General features: G+C 47.4%; 1 protein-coding gene across 1 annotated transcript in view; it reads right to left on the reverse strand.

Annotated features, from left to right (window-relative positions):
* Positions 1-544: 544 nt before the first annotated feature.
* The window catches only part of lrig1 (leucine-rich repeats and immunoglobulin-like domains 1), a 35453-nt gene continuing 11840 nt past the window's right edge, over positions 545-24157 (reverse strand). Inside the window, exons 2-18 of the mRNA XM_069678261.1 lie at positions 23685-23756; positions 22791-22865; positions 16756-16893; positions 16383-16526; positions 15315-15458; positions 14119-14262; positions 12364-12507; positions 10168-10248; positions 8355-8426; positions 7818-7889; positions 7501-7664; positions 6918-7271; positions 5687-5968; positions 3741-4175; positions 3454-3585; positions 2970-3242; positions 545-2462 (exon numbers count right to left, since the gene is read on the reverse strand). Of these exons, the coding sequence (XP_069534362.1) occupies positions 2278-2462; positions 2970-3242; positions 3454-3585; positions 3741-4175; positions 5687-5968; positions 6918-7271; positions 7501-7664; positions 7818-7889; positions 8355-8426; positions 10168-10248; positions 12364-12507; positions 14119-14262; positions 15315-15458; positions 16383-16526; positions 16756-16893; positions 22791-22865; positions 23685-23756 (2911 nt within the window). The 3' untranslated portion in view covers positions 545-2277. The remainder of the gene's footprint in view (positions 2463-2969; positions 3243-3453; positions 3586-3740; positions 4176-5686; positions 5969-6917; positions 7272-7500; positions 7665-7817; positions 7890-8354; positions 8427-10167; positions 10249-12363; positions 12508-14118; positions 14263-15314; positions 15459-16382; positions 16527-16755; positions 16894-22790; positions 22866-23684; positions 23757-24157) is intronic.

Genomic DNA, 24157 nt, shown 5'->3' on the forward strand with positions numbered 1-24157 from the left:
GGACTTGGTAAACCCTGTCGGTGCAGAGGGAGACGGATGGCCTCACAGGTGGGAGAGTTTGTCATGCTGCTTGTCACTGGGCTGTTGGACAACAATGGCCGGTGTGTGATTGGTGGAGGCCACGGCCAGGGGCATGTCAATCATCCGGTGACAAACATCCATCTGGAATGCACATTCTGGCCAGCTCCTGACCCTCCGTCCGCCCCGACTCGATAGCAAATATTTTAAACAGCCTGCAGAAGGAAAAAATATGCCTGCTGTCTTTGGAGCTTCAGGGAGCCAGTACGCATTCCTAGTTGGAAGATTAGCTTTGTGTGTATGTGTGTGTATTTGTGGTCCAGGCACAAGCTACTTCACTGCTTTGAAGATCAAGGTCTCTGGGTTTCATGTCTTTGTGCATGCTCCATTTGAATTGATTGCTTCTCCATAACTGCTGTGACATGTGAGCAGCGCTAAATGCTAACTCAGCTACTCGGATTCTGTCACTAAAACATCCTTTTATTCTGTTTACACAGGCAAGAAAACAGGAACAAAAACACTTGAATAATAGCAAAATGGGATTTTATTAGACACTTCAATGCCATGTTAGACACTTCACTGTTTCAGCTTTGACATTGGTACAACGGTTCAATAAATTACTCAGCTGCACCTCACTTCCTCTTGTCCCTTTTACCTGCTACACTGGGATCGGTTTTCCAACAGGGATCTCTGATTGGTCTTGCTGGTAAAATCACCTCTGATGGGTGCTATCAGGTGTAACCAGAGGAGTGTGTCCCCCAGTTTACCTTGATAAGGCCACTGGTAACAGAGCACACACACATTAGACAATGTAACTACTTTGATTTGTGAGCCGGCGTGTCGTGACTGCATTAATCCTCCAAGTTTGGTTAGAGCACATATCACAAGCTTCTTAACTGTTCACAGCATGAGGCCGCACCTTTGGTTACCTGAAACATTGTTCAACTGTAGTGATGATGGAAACGTCTTGGTGATGTGACAGAGGCAGAATTACTGGCCATTTATCCTCTAATGCACAACAGTGGCTGTTGAGGCACATTACAGCAGTAACACGATACATCATTTTTCCTGATTCTCCATCCGTCTTAATACGCAAAATAATGCTTTAATTTAGCATTCAGCCAATTACATGTCAGTGCTTGCTTGCACATAGCTTTAAGTGTCATTATGAATACGACCAAGAACACATGGCAGGTGTCCATACTGAATTGTTTGCACACTTTCACAGCTGTTATTGGAAGAATTGTGCCAAAGTCACTTTCTTGAACAAATAAAGAAAACAGGAGAATATTTTCAGAGCAGCTTTGCAGTATCTTGTAATATTGTTAAACAGGTGGAAGAGCCTTAATGGTACAGTTTGTACTGTCGACTGTTTAATAGTAAGTGGAGGCTCCTGCATTCCTACTGGCAGATATCACGTACAAGATCCGCTTGTGTATGAACTGATTGAATATAAAAAGTGCTTTAACTGAGCGTCCTCAAACATCCCGACTTGAACCATCTGACGTACCAAAATAATTCACATCAAAGCTCTTCCTTCATACATGAACAACAACGAGTGTGAACTGTGTTTCTGTAAGGCCATGTTTGGCAGCGTTTTTTAAAAAAAACATTCAAGTGCAATCAAGTGTTTGTTTTGTTTGCTATAAAGAGTGTACCAGTATCTCTCACAAAAGTCTCTTGATATATGCTACTACAAGTCGAGTTTTCTTTGATCATGCAATAAGGCACCGCAGCTGAACGTTGGTAAAAGCTGAAAAAGGCTGTTTTTTTGAAGAAAAATAAAAATACCATCACTCCTTTCTTTGTCATGCACATAAATTCAAATACTCTTTTGTAAAAGTTATATAATATATAATATAAGAAAACTCTTATGTACAGTCAAATGTCCAAAGGTATATTTCTCTTTTTCCCCTGCACATACATATACTGTACAAGATTCCCTACATTTACATGCTTCAAATGCAAGTCACATTTTCTGGAGCTAGAATTCTTATTGGTCACCTCCCAAACGAAGGTTTTTAACTATGTACAGCTGATACGCTCAGATGGGACGCCACCCACACAAGCTCCGCCTTCACACTCCGGATGCCCCTCCCCCTCCTGTCCCCCTCCTGGTGCTCGCTTTCAGTCCAGATCCAGGAGGTTTTTAGGATCAATCGCCTCGATATGAGGTAGCAGTTTATTTCCCAGTGCAAAAAAAAAAGTAAAGTCCACATCGCTGCTGCGAGTCCGTGTTTGGGCTGGATGGAGCACCTGCTAGTCGCTGGCTCTCCTAAGGGGGGCGCTCTCATTCTGAGAGGCTCTGAGGGTGTGTCCGTTCGACAGCAGAGTCTGCCTGAGCTCAGGCTCGCAGTCGCTGTCGAGGTGGCTGTGGCACGTCACGCCGGCCAGCTTCACCGGCTTGTGGAAGGAGTCCTCCTGTGATGGAGGGCACGTCGGCACTGAAGGACAAAGAGGAGAGGGAGCAGAAAGGAGAAACAAAGTCAGTGACGTGACATGCGTCTACACAAATATGCATTGAGCTTTAGAATAGAGAGGCAGTGGAATGTATGCACAGGGCTGCATTGACATGTGGAGGTGAGAATTGGTATTTGGAGGCCACTGGCATTACTCCTTGCTAAAGGAGATGAATCCCAGAACAGGCCCGGACGTGCAGCAGAGAGAACGCGGTGCGTCTTTAGAGAGAGATCTCCTGAGGGGCTCTGGGCATGCAAATATGATACACTGTCAAATGCTGCTAGGAGCCAATCCATCAACGATCACGTTCAAAGGAATTCGCCTTGACAAGGCTTCCTAAATTGCTGATAGTTTCTCATGGCTGCACCTCATATACATGATATACCAAGAAAAACAGGACCAGCTTGGTCTCTGGGATCAGGCTGTGAGCATTTGTTAGCAGATAAAGAGCAGACCCGACAAACTTTGTTATTAGGTCGATTTAACCTCACCTTTTCTATCGTTCACTTGTAACGTATTGTGGTTCTTTGGAAACCCATGGATGTCCTTTCGGATCCCGTTCGGTGTCCCGTTGCAGAGCGGGGTTGAGAGTGACCCTGTGTCATGCTGCTCCCCTGAGTGACAGTAAGAGTGCGGTGGAGGGGCAGAGTGCTGTTGGTACTCCATGCCAGGAGGGCCGAACGCGTGCGACAGGTAGTCAGGATCTTTGGAGTAGCTGCTGTCGTTCTCCATACAGTCCGTACACACCACTGCCTCGTCGAAACCTGCAGCCGGGGAGAGAGAAAATAAATGATTTGGAGGCAGAAAGTCAACAAATGTACGTCAACACTGCGGTCGGGGCGTCTGCAGTAATTATTTCTGATGCTAAGCAGGCCTTCACGGACGGCGGCGCCCCTTTCATCGTCAGCTCTGCTCATGGGGAAGTGGGAGAAACTGCGGGGGAGCACAAACATCAGAGACGGATCGGTCAGGTACCTGTGGGGTCTACGACATGTCCGTTGGGCTGAGGTCCACCGTTCTCCACGCGGATACACACATCCTGCCGCTCGGAGAGAGTGCCCTGGGAGGAGAGGTAGCTGGGGACGTCTGGAGGAACTATCGTCTCATCTGAGAAAGACATGAAATCATAATATTACAACCATGTATGTATTGATTCATCATGATTAACATTTAGCTGGAAATACTTTTCAGTTTAAAGTTTAGGTGACATATAGATGCCTTAATCTTTATGTATCCATGACAACAGGACAGTAACATCTCACCTGTGTTGGTGACGCTGCACTCCTCGCTCTTCTTCCTGGTCTGGTAGATGATGCAAACCCACACAAGCGATGTCACCACGATACTCGTCACCACGGCGATGACTATGATCCCGATAGTGACCGTGCTCGGCCCCGCCGGTGCTGCGCAGGGGCTGCGGCGGCGAGTCACCACCAGCTGGCTGTGTGCGCGCTCCGTGCCCAGCGTGTTGGACATGAGGCAGGTGTAGCGGCCGGCGTCCTCCAGAGAGGCGGAGCCGATGACCAGCAGCTGGTTCCCCGGGGTGAAGTGGTGTCTGTCGGAGGGGCGGAGCGGCTGGTCGTTGCGCAGCCACGTGATGCGGGGCGGCGGGCTGCCCAGGGCCTTACACTGCAGGGCCACCGTGTCCCCGACCACAACACTGCGGTCCTCCAGGTCCTGGGCCAGGTGGGGGGTTTCTGTAGCGGAGAGGGGAGATAAGTTTCTATTAAAACATAAGCATCCCTGAGGTCAGCGCTCTCTGTCATTTTTTGTTATTCTATAGCATCAAAGTTTGAGGTTTCTCTTCTCAGGTTTCTGCTGCAGATCACTTTGTTCACAGTATCGATTACAGGCTGGTGAGTCAGCGGGAAACACCGAGCACAAAGTGGGGTGATCTGAGTTTGATATCCAACCAAAGAAATCTTATCTCGTGATGACATCATCATCTAACAATCACATTTATACATCAGAGGCCGCGTCTGTCATGATGACAAACTCATACATTTAAATCACAGCTCGCAAACAAGTTCCTGTAGGGAAGAATCAGAACAATGTTTTCAGTGTTTTCAGGCAACTTCACTTTCTGGTGAATGGAGCACAGTGAACTGAGTGTGTGTGTGTGTGTGTGTGTGTGTGTGTGTGTTAAGGTAGGCCTCTCCTCTCAGACTGAGCACTTCCCCTCACAGTGGGACATACACAGATTAAGAGATCTCACTTAACCCACTTCAGTCGCCCCTTTACTCTTCTATCAATACTTTCTCCCTCTCCATCAATCCCCCGCTCTCCACCCCCCCTCCCCCACTCTTTTCTTTCTTTTCTCTTCCACTTGCCTACCTTCCCCCACACACACACACACTCACTCTCTCACTCCACCGTTCCAGTTCTTCTTTGGCTCCCATTTTTCTCCCCCGCCACTCTTTTCCAGACAGGGGCCCCTCGACTGCAGCCACACACACCCCCCCTGCCCCTCCTCTCCCCTTCTTCCCCTCTGTCTCTTAAACCCAAACATCACAGATTCAGTGCGGAGGCATGGTGGCTCACTTCAATATTTTACATTGTTGAGTGGATTAGCACTCAGCTTGAACTGCTGTGAAGTCTAACAAGTCTCTTACAAGTCGCACAACATGCAAATACGGCCCTGAAACCGGTCTGACCCCGCCAAAATAAAAGTGTTGATTCTGCGCTCGTTAGGGGAAATTTAAGGCTTCTAACTATAAGCAAAGAACCCCCCAGTATATTTTTAGCTCCTTCAACAGTGGGACTGCTCTGCTCAGTTCAAAGACAAAGGACAAAGATGATCTATGTCCTGAGATGGTTTTGTTTGACTTCACAGTGTAAAACAGCCAATAAACTGGGAGCACTGAGGCCTGCAGTGAAGCGGCCATGACTGTCCCTCCCACCAGGAAAGGAGAAGGGAGGGGTGGGAATGCCTAACAAACACCCCTCTGTGAGCCCCCCTCGGCTCCCCACCATCCCCCCTTTGACCCCCAACTGTGACCTCTGGCCCTTGACCTGCAGCACGGCCACAGCTGCAGAGAAAAGAAAATATAAAGCCTCTCATTCTGCGGCCTCGGACTGACCAATTCCCAACTGAGCACCGAGCTATTTACAAGTGGAATGTGGGAAAATGAACACTGGGTTACTCTGAACGCAAATGTGCCAATATTAGCTCAGCTAGAAAGGAGAAACACTGCGGAGAGATACGCACCCAGCACGGTGAGGGTGGCGTTGGCAGAGACGGTGCCCGCTGTGTTTTTGGCGGTGCAGCTGTACACGCCCATGTCCTCCGGCTTCACGTCCATGATGAAGAAGACGTCGTCGTCGGGCATGACGTGCATGCGGCGCTCGCGGGCGGCGGGGAAATCTGTGCCGCCGTCTTTCTGCCAGGCGATCTGCGGCGCGGGGTGACCCTCCGCGGCGCACTCTAGTCGTGCTTTGTGGCCCGTCCTGATGGTGCTGTCCCTGGGAGTCTTAATGAAGGACGGGAGCACTGTGGACACAAGAGACACATTTCCATCAGTAAAGTGCAAAACATCTTTAAGCATTAAGTTAATCCTTCATGAAGAGGAATAAAGTTCTACACTTTCACTGCTGTCAGCTGCTCCTGTAGGAGCAGTTTTGGGCTGTTAGTTCTCCTATTAACGGTTTTAACAGCTAGGACTTACATTGGAACCTGCAAGCTTCAGGGTAAAAGCCCTCTAACCACCATCTGTAACTGTTCTACCTAAAAATAACTTGAGAATAAATACACTCCATTTGCAGTTAAAGGCAATTCGCCCCTGGAAAAAGCCGCTGTCAGTCAAAGCTGATGTAATTGATTGCAATAATATTTGAAATTGGCGCCATAGCTGTGGAGAAAGTTGTACAAACAGCTCGTGGTTTCACCCATTCTACATTCCTACAACACCCAGCATGCATTGCGCCTCTCTCTCTGAAGGGAACAGCCTAGCGAGAGAAGCTGGAGTGAAATGCGACCATTTCGCTTCACAGAATCAGAAATACGGCGAGAATATACCGGTGGATTGTCTTTAAAAAATCGGGTCTGCAGTCTACATTTCAAACCTGACATCATAATGGCATTAGCTCCCCATAATGGCATGATAGGACTGAAAATCTGTGAACTGGCCCTTTAAAGCAGAGTGACAGAGCGCAGAAGAGATAGCCCCTGTTAGTGCTGACATCCAGCTGAATCAATTTGTTCCGAATACCATCCCGTGAGAGACGATAAGAGGACAGAGGACTGCATTCAAGTGAAAGAGAAGAACTCATGGCCACTAATCTCAACAACTCTCCTGTCAAATGGGATAATCTGATAAGTCTAATGTAAACAGGAAAATTATGTTGTGGAAATGATGTGTTATATTATTATAGTATAATGTGGTTAATACTAACCATCTTCACTTTGTCACAAAATCTAGCCCAAAATTCCATCAACCTACCATTGACGATGAGACGAGCCTTGCTGGAGTAGGTTGAGCCAAAGTGGTTTGTGATGATGCACTGGTAACGTCCCTCGTGGGCGAAGGTGACATGCCGCAGGTGCAGGATAGTGGTGTACTCCATCACGCCTCCGCTTGCACCTGGCGCATCGCTTGTTGCGCCTTGATGGTGAGCGCGCACATGCGCGTAGTTCTTCGTCTCTGCGTGGCGAAGTAGCTCCTGGTCCTTACGCCAAGCAAAGGTCATGGGGGAGGAGCTGCTGCTGGCGGCCGTACAGGTAAGCTTCACGTCACTACCGAGCACCGTTACTGTGGTTTCTGGCTGCACGGTGATTTGGGGCTTTGGAAGGTCATCTGAAGGTGGAGAGGTGGAGGGAGGAGGAAAAAAGTGAGTTTAAGAAGGAAGCAACAACATCCCAAATGGCTCTCCTTGCTAAGCATAAAGGAAGAGTAAGAGAAAAACAATAGGATCTATAAGCATGTCAGAGCTAAACAAAAACATCCCTTAAACAAATATAAGCAAATACAAACATAAAGGAAGAGTGTCAATGTGTCTCTGATGAAGCACACACACGTAACTCACCACACACAAAGCTGCTGGAGGGAACCTGGAAGATGCTGGTGCCCTTCAGGCTCTCTGGGTGGGCACAGGTGGCGTTGACACCTCCCTGCAGACCCCGAGTCACCAACCAGTCGGGCAGCCAGTGGAGCTGGCAGTCGCACAGGAAGCTGTCGCTCTGAATGAGCCTGCAGAGGAGAAGAGAGGAAAAGAGAACGGTAAGTACATGTGGTATATGTATCACATCTGTTGCACCTGTAACTGTATATGTGTTTCAGAGAGCGTGCAGATGCCAAAGCACTTGTGGCTGTGATTTGTGTAAACGCAGAAGTATAACTCACAGGGTTTTGAGGTTCCTCATTCGACTGAAGGCGTCGGGCTGGATGGAGCGGATAGCATTCTCTCCCAAGTTCCTGTTGGGACAAAACGCATCGTCTCATCAACACACTGCATCCATGCACGGGCTTTCAGTAGCAAAGATCTGACTTCGAGCTAAAAGGTGGAAATATACATATGTCTGAGGCTACATGCCAGCTTTTCCGTCCCCGCCCTCATTTGTCAAAGGCCTGTGAAAGAGCTTATAGGAATTCCATTTCTTCAGCGGAGCTCGCCATATGCTCGACAACTTTGTTCCAGCGCAGAGGCAGGAAAAAAGGCCAAAGTTGAGCTTGTGCTAGGCTAACGAGAGAGAAGCAGCTGGGCGCTCGCAAAAGCCGCTGTCTTCTCCTTTTACAAAGACGCTATTAAATTGCTAGCAGTCTGCTCTCTGCCAGCTACTTTTGGCAATGCCCCCCCTCCCTCCCTCCCTCCATCCCACTCTTTCTCTCCCTCTCCCTCTCTGTGGGAGGAGGGGCAGCTAAGCATTGTGTGATACTTACAGGTGTTCCAGGGTCTCCAGGCCGGAGAAGGCTTTCTTGGCCACCGACTTGATCTTGTTTCCAAACACGGTCCTGCCATTTCCAAACATGAAGGGTGTCGATTGATGAAGGGGGGGGGAGAGATGGGGGGAGAGCAACAGAGAGAGAGAGAGAGAGAGAGAGAGGCACAATTAGCAAGGCTGAATCTGATAAGAGTGAGGGGGATTGAGGTATTGGAAATCTGAACTGTGCTGAGATTACCCCCGGAGGAAAGGTGAGGGAGATTGGATGGGGTAGGAGTATGGTGGGGGGGGTGGGCTGGGCTCTGCGCTGCTCTTCAAAGACCACTTTTATCTTTATTAGAATTTAATAGCAATGAGCAGGCGGGGCTTTGTGCGACTGTGTGTGTGTGTGCGGTTGTTCTCTTCCCCTGCAGAGCTTGTAAGGACATACGTGCAAACCACGTGAGTGTGTGTCTGAGCCTGTCAAGCCTGGTTTGAGCCAAGAAGTGAGTTGCTGTTCTCTCCGATTTGGGGTACTAATCCCTTCTTCCACCCTCGCCCCGCTGCCACCTCCCCTCCCCTCGATCCTCTCCTGTTGTAGCCTTTGCTTCACAGGAAGAGGAGACACGGCTGGCTGGTTCACAAAGAGGACCCCAGTGTTCAAACTCATCCACATGTACACACAAACAAACGGCTGTCTCGACACAGGGACGATAAGAGGACTACTTTGTCATCTTTGCGACTTTTATTTTGTAATAAGAAACAGAATAAAATCAAAGAGTAACTCATAATTTTCCTTTTCTTTCTCCCTCTTCTCACAAGCTGCTTTAAGGAAACCCAGTGTGTGTGGTGGACACTTTCATGTCCCTCCCCTTCTCTCTTTTTTTCTGCATCTCTGTTTCCCATGGATCGCCTTGCCAGCGCTGGGATGCAGCAGGCCGCTTCCGCCAACGCCGTGACAAAAGGGACAGGGTCAGAGGGCGGGGCGTGCGAGGCGTTTGATGTTGATGACTGAATGCAGCCCTCAATTTCACCCTCTCTCAGCTCCAAACAACGAGGACTGAGGGAGAGAGGGGAAGAGAGGAGCGGAGGCACGGAGGAGAAATAGAAATAAGCCTATTGGGGAGCGCACCCCTGCCAGCTCGAAGAAAAGCCCTTTCTCTCTCTGTTTCTCCCGTTCTTTCTCTCTGAGCGGTGCCCACACTGGGAACCATCTTGGCTGGACATCATCTTTTCATCCTGCAGGTTGACGATCGCCGCTCGGTGCCAGAAACTCCATGTCCGCCGCAATTTCTCAACTCGCCAACTTCTGACATTGAACTATTAACTTAGCTGTCTTGATGAAACATTGATGAGTCATCAGGAAAAAAAAAAGAACAGATAAAAAATGATTCACTGCATCTCCTTCTCGAGCCATTAGCAGCAACGAGAGCCCAGTTTGGTCGTAACGCTACAGGGAAACAATGAAATCATGAGATGAAAGCCAGATTGGACGGGAGGGAAAGTTGCCTGAGATTCCAAAAGTAAAACAAATACCTTCCATGTTTCATGATCAGGCCTTGTAAAAAAGGAAGAGGGGCCCTATAAGTCATTGCAAACACTTCCTTACCGAGGGAGGTGTGATGTCCTGAGGGGACAGACATCTCCAGCTCTGTGGCCTTAACTTGGACCAAGTTAGCAATGAGGGGCTGGTTGGGATTTGGGGGGGAAAACTTTTGGATTCAAGATGAACGAGAAAGCCCTTTTATGTTTCTCTGACTGTTTTTGAAGAGCAGCACAGAAGGATGAAAAGGAGGGGTGGATAGAGAGAGAGAACGAGGAGAGACACTCACAGCTTGTTGAGGCTATCCAGTCCAGAGAAGGCCCCGTTGGTGTCCTCTATTGTGCCTGAGATGTCGTTATGGTCCAACTCCCTGTGGAGACAGAGAGAAAAGAGGGGGATAAGAGAGATGGAAGGAGGAGGGATGGAGGAGAACAGGGAGAGGGTCTGCCAGCGCTGAAGCGTTTCACAGCCCTGGCAGAGGACGGTCTGGAAGTCACGGGTTACCCCTTCGCCCAAACTCCCTCCCTCGTCCTCCCCCCTCTGCACCTGGCCTTAAGAGCCCCTCTGTCGCTCTGCTCTGCCAACCAAGCGCATTCTTTCCTTAGAGGGGTGGAAGAGCAGTGTGCATGTGAGTGCATGTGCGCCGGTGTGTTGAGGCAAACCCAGAACAGGGAAACACATGTATTATTCATGACGGCACAGAGGGGCTGGCGGGAAAAGAAAGCCTTGTGAGGGGCCGAACAGTTGGGTCTGTCGGTGCGATGGTGGCAGGTACGACCAAAGCCAGTGGTCTTAATGAGGAGAGGAGGGGGGGGTTAGTCGAGGCCGGGCAAAGACAAAATAGATTCAATGAAAAGAAAAGTGAAAAGAAAACGGGGCTTCTTTTAGAGCATTTGGAGCTTTCCAAAAACTTGAATGCTTTCCGCTTCCCTTTGCAGAGTGTACAGAAGTACCTCTGTAGGTGAAGTCATGGCTCCACACCTCTGGGTGCTGATCGAAAAGAAAAACAACCGAGCCGGAGGACTCCTCCGAACCATTAAAAGACTTTCTTTCAAACTTGAGAAAGACCTTTGAGGTTGATGGCCAGACACACCCTCCACCATCGCCACAATAGCCCCCCTCCCCTCCCCCCTCTCCCTTTGCTTTCCAAGCATCTCTTATCCCCCTCTGCTTCTTTTCAGCCTGCATTGAACGCTGTCTTAGTTAGACTGGACAGGGGCTGCCAATTTCCTACTCTTTCTGGCTGGCTGGATGTGAATGGCCGTTGCCTTGTTAAAGCAAGGCCAGTGTCGGGGGCCGTGGAGCGGGGAGACCGGCAGAACGGGGAGTGTAGGGGGGGAGGGTGAGCCAACGACCCCCGTGGCCGAATTAGAGGGCAGGCTGGCTTGTTTGGAGCTTTCACACCCCGATGCAGGCTCCAGCCCCATGCCAGCACGGCCAGCAGCGCAGGCCCAATTAAAGCTCCCCCGGCTCCTTTTCAGAGCCCGGCCTTTGCCTGTCGTCCCCTCCACTGATTAGATTAGGCCTGCCTCAAAGACACGGCGCGCAGGAGAGATACGAGAGAAGGAGAGAAAAGATCATGCAAAGTCGAGACAGAGATACAGGCAACACGAGGAGAGGACAAATTACACTTAACGGAGGGAAGCAACGGGCATTAAGTGTGAACTACAGAGAAGAGTAAAGACAAGAATGGAAAACATGAGAATGAGATGTGTTCCCTATCCTCCCCTGTATTTCCCTCTGTAGCTAGTTATCTAGCTCCCTGTTTGCACGCAGAAAGAGGCCTTATGTGCCTTGGCTTGTCAGCCAGCTGTGAGAGAGCACTTGTCTAGCAAGCTCTGGCACAACTCTCCTCTCTGGCTCTCACGCCGGGAGGAGGCAGAGCCAAGAGGGCCTTGGTTAGGAACCAAGACCCCCAAGTCTTTCTCCTGGATTTATCCTCTGACTTTCTCCCTTTCATTCCCTCCTTTTTTTCTTTCTTTCTTTAGGCCTGTTTGTGAAAAAAAAGGTGGATCAGTGGGAAAAGAAACCTCTGTCTTTATTCAAAATGTGGGGAAGGATCTCGGGGGAGTTAAGTGACACAGAACACTTTCAGACCCAAGATTGTCGGGAGCCAAAACAGAAAAACCCAAAACACATCCAGACAAAGAAGCGACGCGATAAAAGTTGCCACGGAAACCACAAAAATAGTGTTGCATGAATGTGTCTTCAAAGGAAAAACACTCATGAATAGACCTGAATGCAAATGTGATCGAACCTGTCTTGAAAAGTAAACAACTGCTGCTTTCTGAAGTCAAATGAAGCGACTACATAAGCTTGAATATCAAATATCACTGCGGGAAAACCAATATTTAACATCTCAGCTTTCACTGCTCCCGAGAGGCACATCTTAGCCTTATCGTCAGCAGGGGCAAAAACATAATGAGCGTGCTGTTGGGGGTCTTCTGGGGCTTGGTAATGGCGGTTTGGGGGTCGTTGTACTTACAGGTTGCGCACGGCCTTGAGGCCTCTGAAGGCTCCCTCGGTGATGTGACTGATGGAGTTGTGGCCCAGACGGAGAGTGTGGAGATCCCCCAGCACAGCCAGAGTGCCTTCATCCAGACGAGTCAAGTTGTTGTACGACAGATTCCTGGAGAGAGAAACAGAGCACGAGACAGACAGAGGAGAGGGCAGAGGCAGACAGGGATGAAGAGAGAGAGAGGCGGGGGGAAAGAAAGAGAAACGTTCTGTGTGAGGTCTGGAAGGAGATGACAGGTTGGCAGAATGCTGAGGCAGCTCGCGACATCATTATCCTTAAATTTCATGGCTGAAGCAGTGTCTGTTTGCCCCTCTCTGATGTGTTTTTCCATTGTGCCTCTCTTTACCACATGATGTTAGCGGAGAATGGGCTTAGCAGACCTTGGAGCTCAACGAGGTCCTAACCGTCATACTGGAAAGAAAAGCGATTTTTTGGTCGGAGCTTTACATGTCTACAAACTCTTTTTATAAGCCTACTTGAGCATGTGGTAAACCCCCGGGGAATACAGTGTCACTCATGTGTACTGCAGCCTTCTAAGTGTGACTGATTTTCACATCTAGTAAGTTTTCAAACACTTTCACTAGATTTTCTTGGGAAACAGAGGAAAAGAAAGACTTACAACTTGTTTAAACAACTTGTAAGAATGTGTTTTCTAGTACTCTTTTAATACCTCTTGATAAGTTCTGATTATAAATGACAAAAAAGTCCCAAACTGGGGACTTTCAAACAGTGGTCAAAGGCTGTATTGTGCATTCTATTGCCCTCTCTGTGGCCCTCGCTGTCTCTCTCTGCGGCCAGGCCTCAGGTTTGCTTGAGCAGTCATGTGTGCCGAGATTCTCCCTGATGACCAGCTCGGGCCTGGTCCAGCGGGAATGCAATAACAGCCTCCTCATAAAGACGAGCCACTCTCTTCTATCAGTCGCAGGGGTCATCATAACCGTAGATAAAATAAATCAAATAACCGCTGGATGTCGCAGCGCCAGGAGGATGTTTCGGGGACGGCGCTGGGAGCAATCTGTCATTCACAGACGTGCGCACAGGAAACAGCATTGAGCAAACTAACGTGAACGCTAACTGCCCTTTTTATCCATTCTGACTGTTACACATAGACAAACATAGGCGCCACGGATACCCCGGGCTACCTCGCAGTTAGTGACGCCTCAGCTGAGCAAGGCACTTTGCAGCAGTAATACGACAGTCGTGTCTACAGGAAAGGAAAGACTCTCAGATAATAACTCCTCGTTCGGTAGACAAAGGCAGCGAAGGCGATCCTTCAGTGTAATTACCACAACACAACATGTAGAGGATTACACGCCGGTTTACCAAACCCCCACGCCTCACAACTGAGTACAAAAACTCTTGTCGAAGAGCTTGAGTGCTGTTGAGCCGAGCTCTAATTATGGGATAACAGGCTTATACTGAGAATAGCGTAGCATATTGGGTGTTAAAGCACAATGTCATTTCACCCTGGGGAAGGTAGATGGATGATATGGGTGGGGGTGGAGAAACTTCTCAGGCTTTAGATCCCCAGAGACGGAAAGAAGATGCTGAAGCAAAATATCTCTGTGTTTAAACAAACTGCGTTAAACTAATGTTAATTGTAGCATCAAACTTTCTACCTGCAGTTATACCTCCAGGTTTGGGATATTTAACCACTGTCTGCCTAAAGGTTCCAGCCAGGGCACATCTGGCACAAGAGTCAGTTTGAATGCTGGTACTCACAGCTCCCTCAGCTTCTGGCAGAACTTCCATCCATCAGCGTTGATGCGGGCTATGGAGTTGTTGCTGAGGAATAACTGCTGAAGGGAAGTCAGGCCGTACAAGGAGCCACTGTTCACTTCTGTCAGGCTGTTGTAGTCCAGGTGACTGCAAGAGATAAATTCAGAGAAATAAGCATTGTGAGAAAGCAGAAATTGGAGGTCTTGACAATGTGGTGTACGGGCAACAGGCTGTCTGGAGTTTGGAGTTCTAAAAATTGCAGGTAATTTGAGACCATTACTGTGTTATTTGGCGTGTAATTGAAGTAATGTTTAAATTCTGAAGGTCAGCAGGAAAAGGTGTGATAGCTGCCATAGTGAGCAAGTTCCAGTAAGTAGAAAGAGTTCATATTCTTATAAGGTTAGGTAGTTAAGCATTTTGGCAGAAGTCAATAACTGCTTCAAAAAGTGTTAGCCTCTCAGGTAGTGCTTGCTTCAAGCTATGTGCTGCACCTAAACTCTATAATACACGTTAAAGGAGCATTCGCCCCAGGAAAAAGCTGCTGTCAGTCAAAGCTGGTGTTCTCTGTAATCGATAGAAGCAATAATATTTTAAATTGGCACCATAGCTGTGGAAAAAGTTGCTTGTGGTTTCGCCCATTCTACATTCCTACAACACCCAGCATGCATTTCGCCCCTCCCTCTTGAGAGGAACGGCCCAGCGAGAGACACTGGAGTGAAATACGACCGTTTTCGCTGCAGGCAATGGGTCAGAGCGGGACAGAATCCGAAATACGAAAATATATCGGAATATACATTTCAAACCTTAACGAGACATGACATCAGAGGCGGGCTAGATTGAGGAAGTGTAGTTCAGCAAGCTCCCTGGCCTCCGCCAGATAACGTATTTTACATCTGGCGGAGGTTTTCCAGGGCCCATTGGAGAAGCGGATAGCGTCCTCCAAAGGCACAGAGAGAAATTTTTCTACCATTATGGCATTAGCTCCCCATAAGAGCATATTAGGACTGAGGTTGAAAATCAGCGAACTGGCCCTTTAAGACACCTTAGGTTAGATGTTATATTATTCTAATGTGGATTGTTGGGTTAAGACAGTCTTCTTAACACACTGTAAATTTGCAAAACACAACTATACAAGTTTTAAGTCAATGTTTAATTATGTTTATGTGATGGTGTGGTTTCTTTTTTTTTTTTAAACGTACAGGACTTTCATCTTGGCCAGGTCCCAGAAGGCCCCGTCCGTCAGTTTGCTGATGCTGTTTCTCTGCAGCTTGAGGACCTCCAGGCTGGACAGACCCTGGAAGGTGAGGCCCTCCACCTGGCGAATACGGTTCCTGTTCAGTTCACTGCAGGGTGGAAAGACAATAAAAAGTTTAGCAAGTGATCATGGGAGAAAATCACTGGGGCTCTTAATCATACTTTAAACTCTGTCAAAATATTATCAACTTTGGAAGGAAAAAATGTATTTTCCTTCTGACTAAGGAATAATGCGCCCTCATTCTGCATAAGCATCCATCACACTGAAGTGAGGGAAAGAATCCTGTAGCCTGCACGCTTCAGTTGGAGCACTCTGCAGTGAACAAAACCCCAGCTTAACAGGCATTCCTCAAGGTGTCTTCTCTACCTGTTGCATGAGGCTAGTGCACCACCAGGGTGATTCCTTGGTTTGCGAACGAGACCCAAGATGTTTCTGCATAAATCTGTATGCATGTGTTTGCTCGTGAAGGCTAGAGAAGCTCTCAGGTTGGCAAAGATCAACATCCACACAGGTTCTTTTGTGTCTGATATCATGAGCAGCTACAGTGTCACTAGGGTTACCTGTCTAACAAAAAGCACCTGGGGAAACTACAAAGCCCGTCTTCTCTCTGGAGTGGAGGTGTTGAGCTACATATAGGTACACCTCACTGTTACGCTGGAGGGAGGTTTAAAGAAGATAATGGAGCACGGTGTGTGCAATGAACAAACCACTTTGGGAGTGTGGAAGAAGGCAATAAATCATCAATAATGCGTGTTCAGTGTTTACCCAGTCAGACCTTATCCACCCCTAGAGGTATAGCTCACGCTAACAGCGCTCTAAATGTTAAACATGCAGAGCTTGATCAACAGAAGCCTCTGTGATGTCTCCAAAGCTACAACTTAATTTTCAGCCCTGAACACAAATGTCTAAAATAAATTGTTTTTGCAGGTCGGATTGCGCTGACAGATCAAAACACGCTCTTGTCGGCACTCTTTCCTCAGTTGTCTCACTGATGAAATCCAGTGGTACTCACAGCTGGGTCAGTTTCGGGAGCTGGAAGGCTTTCACTGGGATCTGGCTGATGCGGTTTCGGCTCAGTCTCAGGACCTGTAGAGTTGAGCCCAGATAGTCCAGAGCGCCGAGCTCCAACGCGCTGATCTTGTTGTTGCTCAGGTACCTGAACACAGAAACAGCACATTGTTACAGAAATTAGCAACAAACCTCGGACATGTGTTCATGAATGGCCTGCTTTTTTTCTCTCCTTAGTTATTTTACATTCCTTTTACAAGCTGTCACTTCCTCCCATGTTTTATATCACTTTCTGACAGTTTCATCTTAATCTTTTTATTAAATTCCTACATTTAAAGGTGTGTCATGTGCCACAGTTACACTCAGATTGTACTCACAGGTCTCTGATTTGGAGGGCTGCGGGAAAGCAGTGCCCTCTGAGCTCCGTGATGTCATTATTGCTCAGGTCCAGGGTTTCCACAGAAACCAGCTCTCTGGTTCGTCTGCCGTCTATACTGCGGATCTTATTATGATGTCTGGAAGACAAAAACACACATAAAAAAGGCATTAGGTGTGGTTGACAATCCCACTCACAGACCTTCAACTCTACTCTACAAAGTGTCCTAATCACTATCTCGGAAATTATTACCCTGCGCAACGTCGGCTGAGGAAGACACTCCAAATCCCCCAGCTTCTCTTCACCCACTCTCACAAAGACAGCAGAGCACACGGTACAAAGTGCTCTTCATCCGCCACATAATGTGTACTTAAAGAGCTTCTAAACAGAGGTGGGTTCTTTAAACAATTGCAAGGACACATGTGCCTCTCGACAGAACTTAGACGCATAATCTATCAGATAAATGAGGAAAAAGCAGAGCCACTTGAAGGGGGATTTCAGAGTCCTTCAGTGTGTGATGGAATGGAGAGGTGCGTGTGTGGTTCTCAAGATGGTCCCAATCTACCCGGGACAAGGAAGCAAGGACTGCTGACTAGATAACAGAAGCAAAACTTCGCCCATCTTGAAAATAAGAGGAGAAATAGCAAGAGCACAAAGATTCCTGTGCTGACAAGAAAAACAAAACCATCCCACATTTAATACCCCCTCACAAAAGGAGAGATGCCTCAGCTCTGTTTTGTCAGGCGTGCTTGGCCGAGGTTAGCCTCTCACAACATCTGCAGTGGGTTATTTTGGGGGAACAGGACCCAATTCCACACAGAGAAGAGGACGGACAAAAAGAGACACCTCGATTTTAGAAGAAGAGGCTTGTGAGAAGGCCGCCTGACAGCAAACGTGTTGGAAACAAACTCACACAAAATCACGTGTGAGTACAGAACATGGAAAGTCACAGGGCAAAGGAAGAAACCAAACACACCTCTACTCTACTGTAAACACACAGACTAATGTATACAGTAGGTATAGATCATGCAAAGCAGACAGACAGTACAGTACTGATAGACATCCATCTTGCTATTAGGGCTGTTTCCAATACCTTCTTTTGGGCTTCGAAGGTTCAGCAATTACTCGATTGTATTCAAAGCTTCGCTACGACGATGATGGGGGGGCGTCAGGGGGGATACAAGGAGCCTCATTCACCTTAGACTTTAAGAAACATCATAAAATAAAAACTGTCTGCAGACTCTCAGCGCAGAGAGGGGGAGAGCATGGGAGGAAGGGAGCTGATCACAGACTGAAGTGATGACAGGATATAAAACTTAGTTTGATCATGAAGCCTGACGCTCCTCTACAGCTCTGTGTTACAGCTCAACAGTGACAGTCTGTTATCTGTGTCCTCCCCGCGCTGCTTTATTGTAAGCTATGATGAACTGATCGCAGGTTACAGCTCTGTACTTTATACTTAAGCGTAACTGTGCGCGGAAATAAGGACAGATCCGGACCTTGTTGAGCAAGGTACAGAGCATGAGAAACACACACACACATCTGTGTCATATGTCTGCGGTTAAAAGGGATAAAAATAAATTGCCGTCGATTACCATGGCAACGACTGAAACTTCGAAGCATTCGGGTCAGCCCTACTTGCTATAGTGGTCTACGTGTCCGTGTAGATATCTGTGTGTGCGCCTGTGTGAGAATGTGTTAGAAGTCCGGTGACCAGTGTTATCTGAGCGGACATGAAAGCCTTTGCTGGGTGACACATTTGACACATGCCTGGGTGCTAACTAGGGATGGGAATTTCATTTAGTGTCACTTTCAGTTACCCGACCGAGCTAAAAAAAAAAGAAAAAAAAGAAAAGAGGTGGAGAAGAAAAGGCAACATAGAGATAAACTACAAAAATAAAGTATCTTGAATTTTTTTAATTATAAAAGCAACAAGAGAGCAGGAAGACACACGTATGGCAGTACATCCTGTCATTGACCTCTCATAGACTGAAGGTTAATCACATGTCAGGCACTGACCCCTGATCTGCATTACAAGCAGAAATTTCAACAAAATCATTTATCTTGACATTAATTCACTTGACCCATGAGTGTGTCACACCTGTTGAAAGAAAATCTCAATAAAACACTCAACTTTCTACTTAATGTAAGCTCCGTAATGTTATTCTAAGTTCCTAGGCCTGTGTGTGTTTGACACGCGAGAGAGAGAGAGACAGAGAGGGAGAGAGAGAGAGCAGGTGTTCCACCAGTCAAACTCGTCAAAACAAGGTCAGTCCCTCCTTCCTCTCTAGCCTTCAGCCAGCAGATGGACGGACACACACACACACACACACACGCACGCACACACAGATGTATTTATTGGTGTCTGAGCGGAGGAGGGGTTACACCACAGTGGCCCACCTGAATAAACAGTGGCAGAAATGGTTAAGGATGAGCCATGCAAGCACGCCTGGGCAAACACACACACACACACACAAATAACAAACGCACACATGGGACAGAGCAACAGACAGTGGCTGCAGTGAGCCCAAGCAAAAGGAGGGAGGAAAGGAATGGGGGAGGAAAAGGAAGGGGGAAGAGAAGGGGTGAGGTGGGGTCAACAGCTGGTGACCTTAGCTGGGAAAAACAGATCTGACTCAAAGTGGTGGGATAGGTTGACCTCTCTCACTCTTTTCTCTCACCCCGTTCTCCTTCCACCACTCAGACCAAATTCCCTGTCCTCTCTCCTCTCCTCTCTCCTCTCCTCTCTCTCCCTCTCTGTCCCACAGTCAGAGCCCAGCTGTGTGTGAGACACAGATAAAGCGGAGGCGCTCAGGGTGTTTGAAGTCCACACATACAATAGTAGCGTTTATAAAAACTGATTATCATACGGACAGAGAGGTTTGTGATAAAGAGGAGCTGGGCTCGCTCTTGTTCCCTTTGATGTCCGGCCGCCTTATTCGCCTTGATTCCGCTTAATTCCAAATCTCATTACTCTGCCCCATTGACCATCTGATTACGGTGAGCCCGGCTCGTTTTGACACTTCTTTTGATGTATGGAAAGTGCATCAGCGGTTCTGCACTAGCATGCCCAGTCTCCCGTCACCAGTGTCATCTTTGAGGGGCGATGGTTTGGCCCCGTCGCTTCCCGTTTGAAGCCGTCGGTCGGGACAAAAGGAGAATTATTATAAAATCAGATCATCCAGCGGGCTTTGTGATTTCTATTCCCAAGCCGTTTCAAAAGTCCACTTTGATGTTGCGATGAGCACAATGGGAAAGTTTGTGCAGCTCTGCTGTCACTCTGAAAGTGTGTTTTTAAACTTTTGTTGCATCTTTTTTTTTTGCCACCCTACTGTGGCATTCTGGGAGTCAGCGGGACCCCAGGCCTGCAAAGTGCATCGTGGGAGTGTGAGAGCCTGGCATAGTCAGTTTGTCAGGAGCTTCCAGGTAATCAGGTGACTATTGTCTTAATTTCAAGAAAAAGATTTCTCTGAAGAAGAAAGAAGAACAGAAAAAAGGAAGCAGGGAAAGGACTGTACTTTTTATTTTGTACATCATACTCCCACAGGAATACGTCAGCAGGTTGTTTGTAAGGGCAAACTTATAAAGGTTCTGAATCAGATAACTCTGACTCACCATGTGTTGAGAAGGTTAATCAGTCTGATCAGGCAAAAGTTAATCATCAGCAAATGGCAGCTGCTGAATTTAAAATCTCAGTGCAGTGTTAAATATATGTTAATGACTTACAAACAGAACTTTTTCAATCAGTCACTTCCATTAAACGGTGGGAAAAATCCAAAATGTCTTTAAAACAGGAACATTTTTGTTGCTGCTGACAAACAGTTGCTCTTTCTGGCTCCAAAAATGAAACACCGTGTGTAAGGATTCACAGGCTGTTTTATTCAGGCAATTTTTTTGCATATTGGGATAATGGCAGAAATATAACTGTATATACACCATACAATATCTGTCCCTTCACTTGTATCTAGTTTGACTTTTGGCAACTTTAGTTTTGACATGATAACTTCGACAAACACGAAGCACTTTGTCAGATAATCAGACAAACATCATCAACAACAAGAAGCCAGACGGGCAGTCAGACAGAAGCACCCACACATGGAGATGGAGAGTTTACTGTGGGATCCACGGCTAAAGACAGATTCTCAGTGTCCATTTGCTTATGTGTGTGTGTGTGTGTGTGTGTGTGTGTGTGTTAACCGCTGTCTCACACAAACTTGTCGTCAGACGACATTCCAGACTATCTCAACCAAAGGCACAGGAGCACAGCCCTGCAGTCTGTGCTGGGCTCATGCACAGAGACTCTCACACTCCTCTGGGCCTGTCTGCTGGTTGGCACAGAGGCTGAATGCACTGGGTTGACTTTAGGGAATAACCCTGAGCATGAGCTCAGCTCTCACTTCTTTTTTTTCTCTCCCTTACTTTGCCTCTGCCAACCCTCCTACTGCCTCCTCCACCATTTCTCCACAACCATTCCTCTTTCGACATGTGGTGATGTCACCCTGATCTGATACTGCCCTCCCTATTTTCTCATCCTTCCTCCCCTTCTCACTGTCACCCATTTTACTGTAAGCCATGTGACTGACAGCTGCAGCTGCAAGTGCTTCCGCGGGCCTGCGCTTCAGCTGTGTGGCTTTGTAAAGATCCAACCCTCCCTCCAGCCTCCACTCCCGTCAGGCCTACAGGCCTCCCCCTAGCAACAGGCTTCAAGTCAGGCCAAAAAAAGACACGGCGATCATTTGGAGGGGCTGCGACTCTGCATAGTTTGTGCAAGTAAAGGTGAACTTGCTCCGATCTGGTTTGTGTCCAAAGCAAAGTGAACAGCAGTTTGTGCCAGACGTTACAGACGCAAAACCTTAAGACACAAAACACTAACAGCTCAGAGCTTTAGGAAATGAGACAGACTTTAACAAGTTGCGTTATCAGTTTTCTGACCACATCGGTGCATCACGATCAGTTCTGAGAAGCAGGCAGATGACACACACAACGAGAGGGCGTAGGTGTGACTCGCACAAAGCTGACCACTGTAAATAATGTGATGACGACAGAAATTACAGGAGCAAGCAGCTGCTGACTTTACTTCCAGTCAGTCAGCTGGCATGCTAGCAAGGTGCGAAAGAAGATCCACAGAGTGAAGTTAATGGTTAGCAGTCGACTAGCTTAGAGGGGTTTAACTTTCTTGTTTCAGGTTGAGTGAGATGTGAGAATGTTCCCTGGTCACACGAGGGGAAAAAGCTATGGCACGCTGGAAAAACAACAGTCTGCCCAACAGATGATACGGGTGGAACGCTGTCATGATTGTATTTATCCCCGTGTGTGTGTGTGAGAGTGTGTGACGGTGTGTTTAGAACCGTACTGGAAACATACCAAGGAGCATTGCTATTTCTCTTGTCGTAAGAATTGCAAGCTTGCATACCAGTTCAGCCTTTTGATTCTTATCTTATCTATTTTTGTGTCACCTGTTTATTGTGCTGTATTTATTTTGTGTGTGTCTTTTCTTTAAGACATTCTTGAGCATCATAGCAAGCCAGGAAACTGTCTGTGCTGAGTTTAAAGATAAATAAAGGCGTTGAGAAATAATGAGGCTCGTGTAACATTTTCCGGCATCCCTCTGCAACTTCAAGTTTTCAAACTCTCGCTATGAGTTTCCCTCAACAGTGCAAAACTGAGACTGTTGACGGAGCTAACATTTGTGACATACACAAGCACAAACATGCCCTTCCCAAATAGGGCAGTAAATCTCCAGCGATATGCCAGCGCAGGCCGTCCCCACAGGCACAGTTGCACAACTGGGAGCAACCGAGTCGTGGCTACATACGAGCTTAAGCTTAATGAAAAAAAAAAAAAGAGCCTCAGTCATCACTGACTTCACATTAATGCAGTATTACTTTTCAGATGCAAAGGCGTATTCATCCTCCACAGATGTCGACAGACTATTTCAAGAGCATTTCAAAGAGGCCACTGGCCTAAGAATACAGCAGGAGAGAGAGAGAGCCTGATCATTCTGGTGTCGAGCGGTACATGGAGCGGTATACTCACAGGTAGAGAGAGACGATCTTGGAAGCAGCTTGTCCTAAATCGGGTATGGAGGTCAGCTCATTGTGGTCCAGCCGCCTGAAAATGGCAAACAGACAAAGTTAGTTAGAGAAGAAAACTGCGGCCTGAAGGAAATGCACGAGAATGATGCGTTTGAGATTCAACAGAGGCAGTTTACACTTCTTAACTAAGAGAATTAGGAGCACAAGCAAGAATTCAAGCAGCTGTATCTACACAAAAATGAGCATGCGTCAAACTAAAGCTACACTCATTGTTAGTGACGTTGTGTTGTGCTGGCTGAGGCCCCGTAGCGTTGTGAGGCCACACGCTCTACGTGCTAAAACAAATCGAACTTTGTATAAATCAAAAGTTTTCAAACAGGACTTCTCACGTCTGCCGCAGAGCAACTCGCAAGTCATCCTTTTAAACAACCAAAAATAACACGAGAGTAAAACAGATGTCAGGGAGCGTATGACTGGTCGACCGGCCTGCCAAAGATGTCACCAGTGTGTGTATCACCAGTTAGCTCGCGTATGTGTGTGTGTGTCTCGTGTACTGGCGCTGAGTGACACAGAGCCAAGCCCTCTCCTCACCATATAAAATATTTACAAGGCCAGCGTTGGTCACAGTATCGGGTGGTGGAGGGGATGCTTAATATAGAAAACCACCACTTTATTCTCAATTGGGCTTACTTCAAGGCGACACATGCGAGGATGCTACTAGGAAGTAGGAGTGGTAAGAAGGTGTAAGTCAGAATTAAGTCATTGATGGAAGACTTTTCGTGTACCAGGGGGTCTCAGGGGTTAGCGCAAGAAAGCTAAGCTACATCGCTACAGAGTTTAGCATTTTAAACACACCAAAGTGAGGGGGAAAAAGAGGCCAGTGGTGAATACTTACAGCTCTCTCAAGTTGGGAAGGTTATTAAAGGCTTCAACATCGATGGAGGTCAGCTTGTTGTGGCCAAGATTTCTGAAAGAACAAAACAAGGTGTAAATAAAAAAGCAGCTCAAATCATTCATGAACAAACGGCGATAAAAACCGAGCAGCGCCACCATCTTTTCATAACCGTTATTGTATTTGTCGTTGCCATTTTCAGTCGTTTGAATAAGGATCCTGATCGATATCCACAATTATCCCTCCCATTTGACAAACAGCCTCATCCGTCCCCATTAAGTGGGTCTGAAAACACTGCAGTACATCCATTCAGCCGGCCTTCAAGGAGGGCCGGATCAATACTATCGATACAGAGTGCCTCTCTCTCCTGGCTCACTTTCCAAACATAACCCACAGGCTATTCATCTGCTGCAGTCAATTTGCACTTTAGGCAAACAGTGTATTTAATAGCTGGCACTTGACTTGTGTGGAGGCTT

This window comes from Semicossyphus pulcher, unplaced genomic scaffold, assembly GCF_022749685.1.
Source record: "Semicossyphus pulcher isolate SPU_LCO1_2020_fin unplaced genomic scaffold, fSemPul1.0.p SCAF_3, whole genome shotgun sequence".
Classification (NCBI taxonomy): domain Eukaryota; kingdom Metazoa; phylum Chordata; class Actinopteri; order Labriformes; family Labridae; genus Semicossyphus; species Semicossyphus pulcher.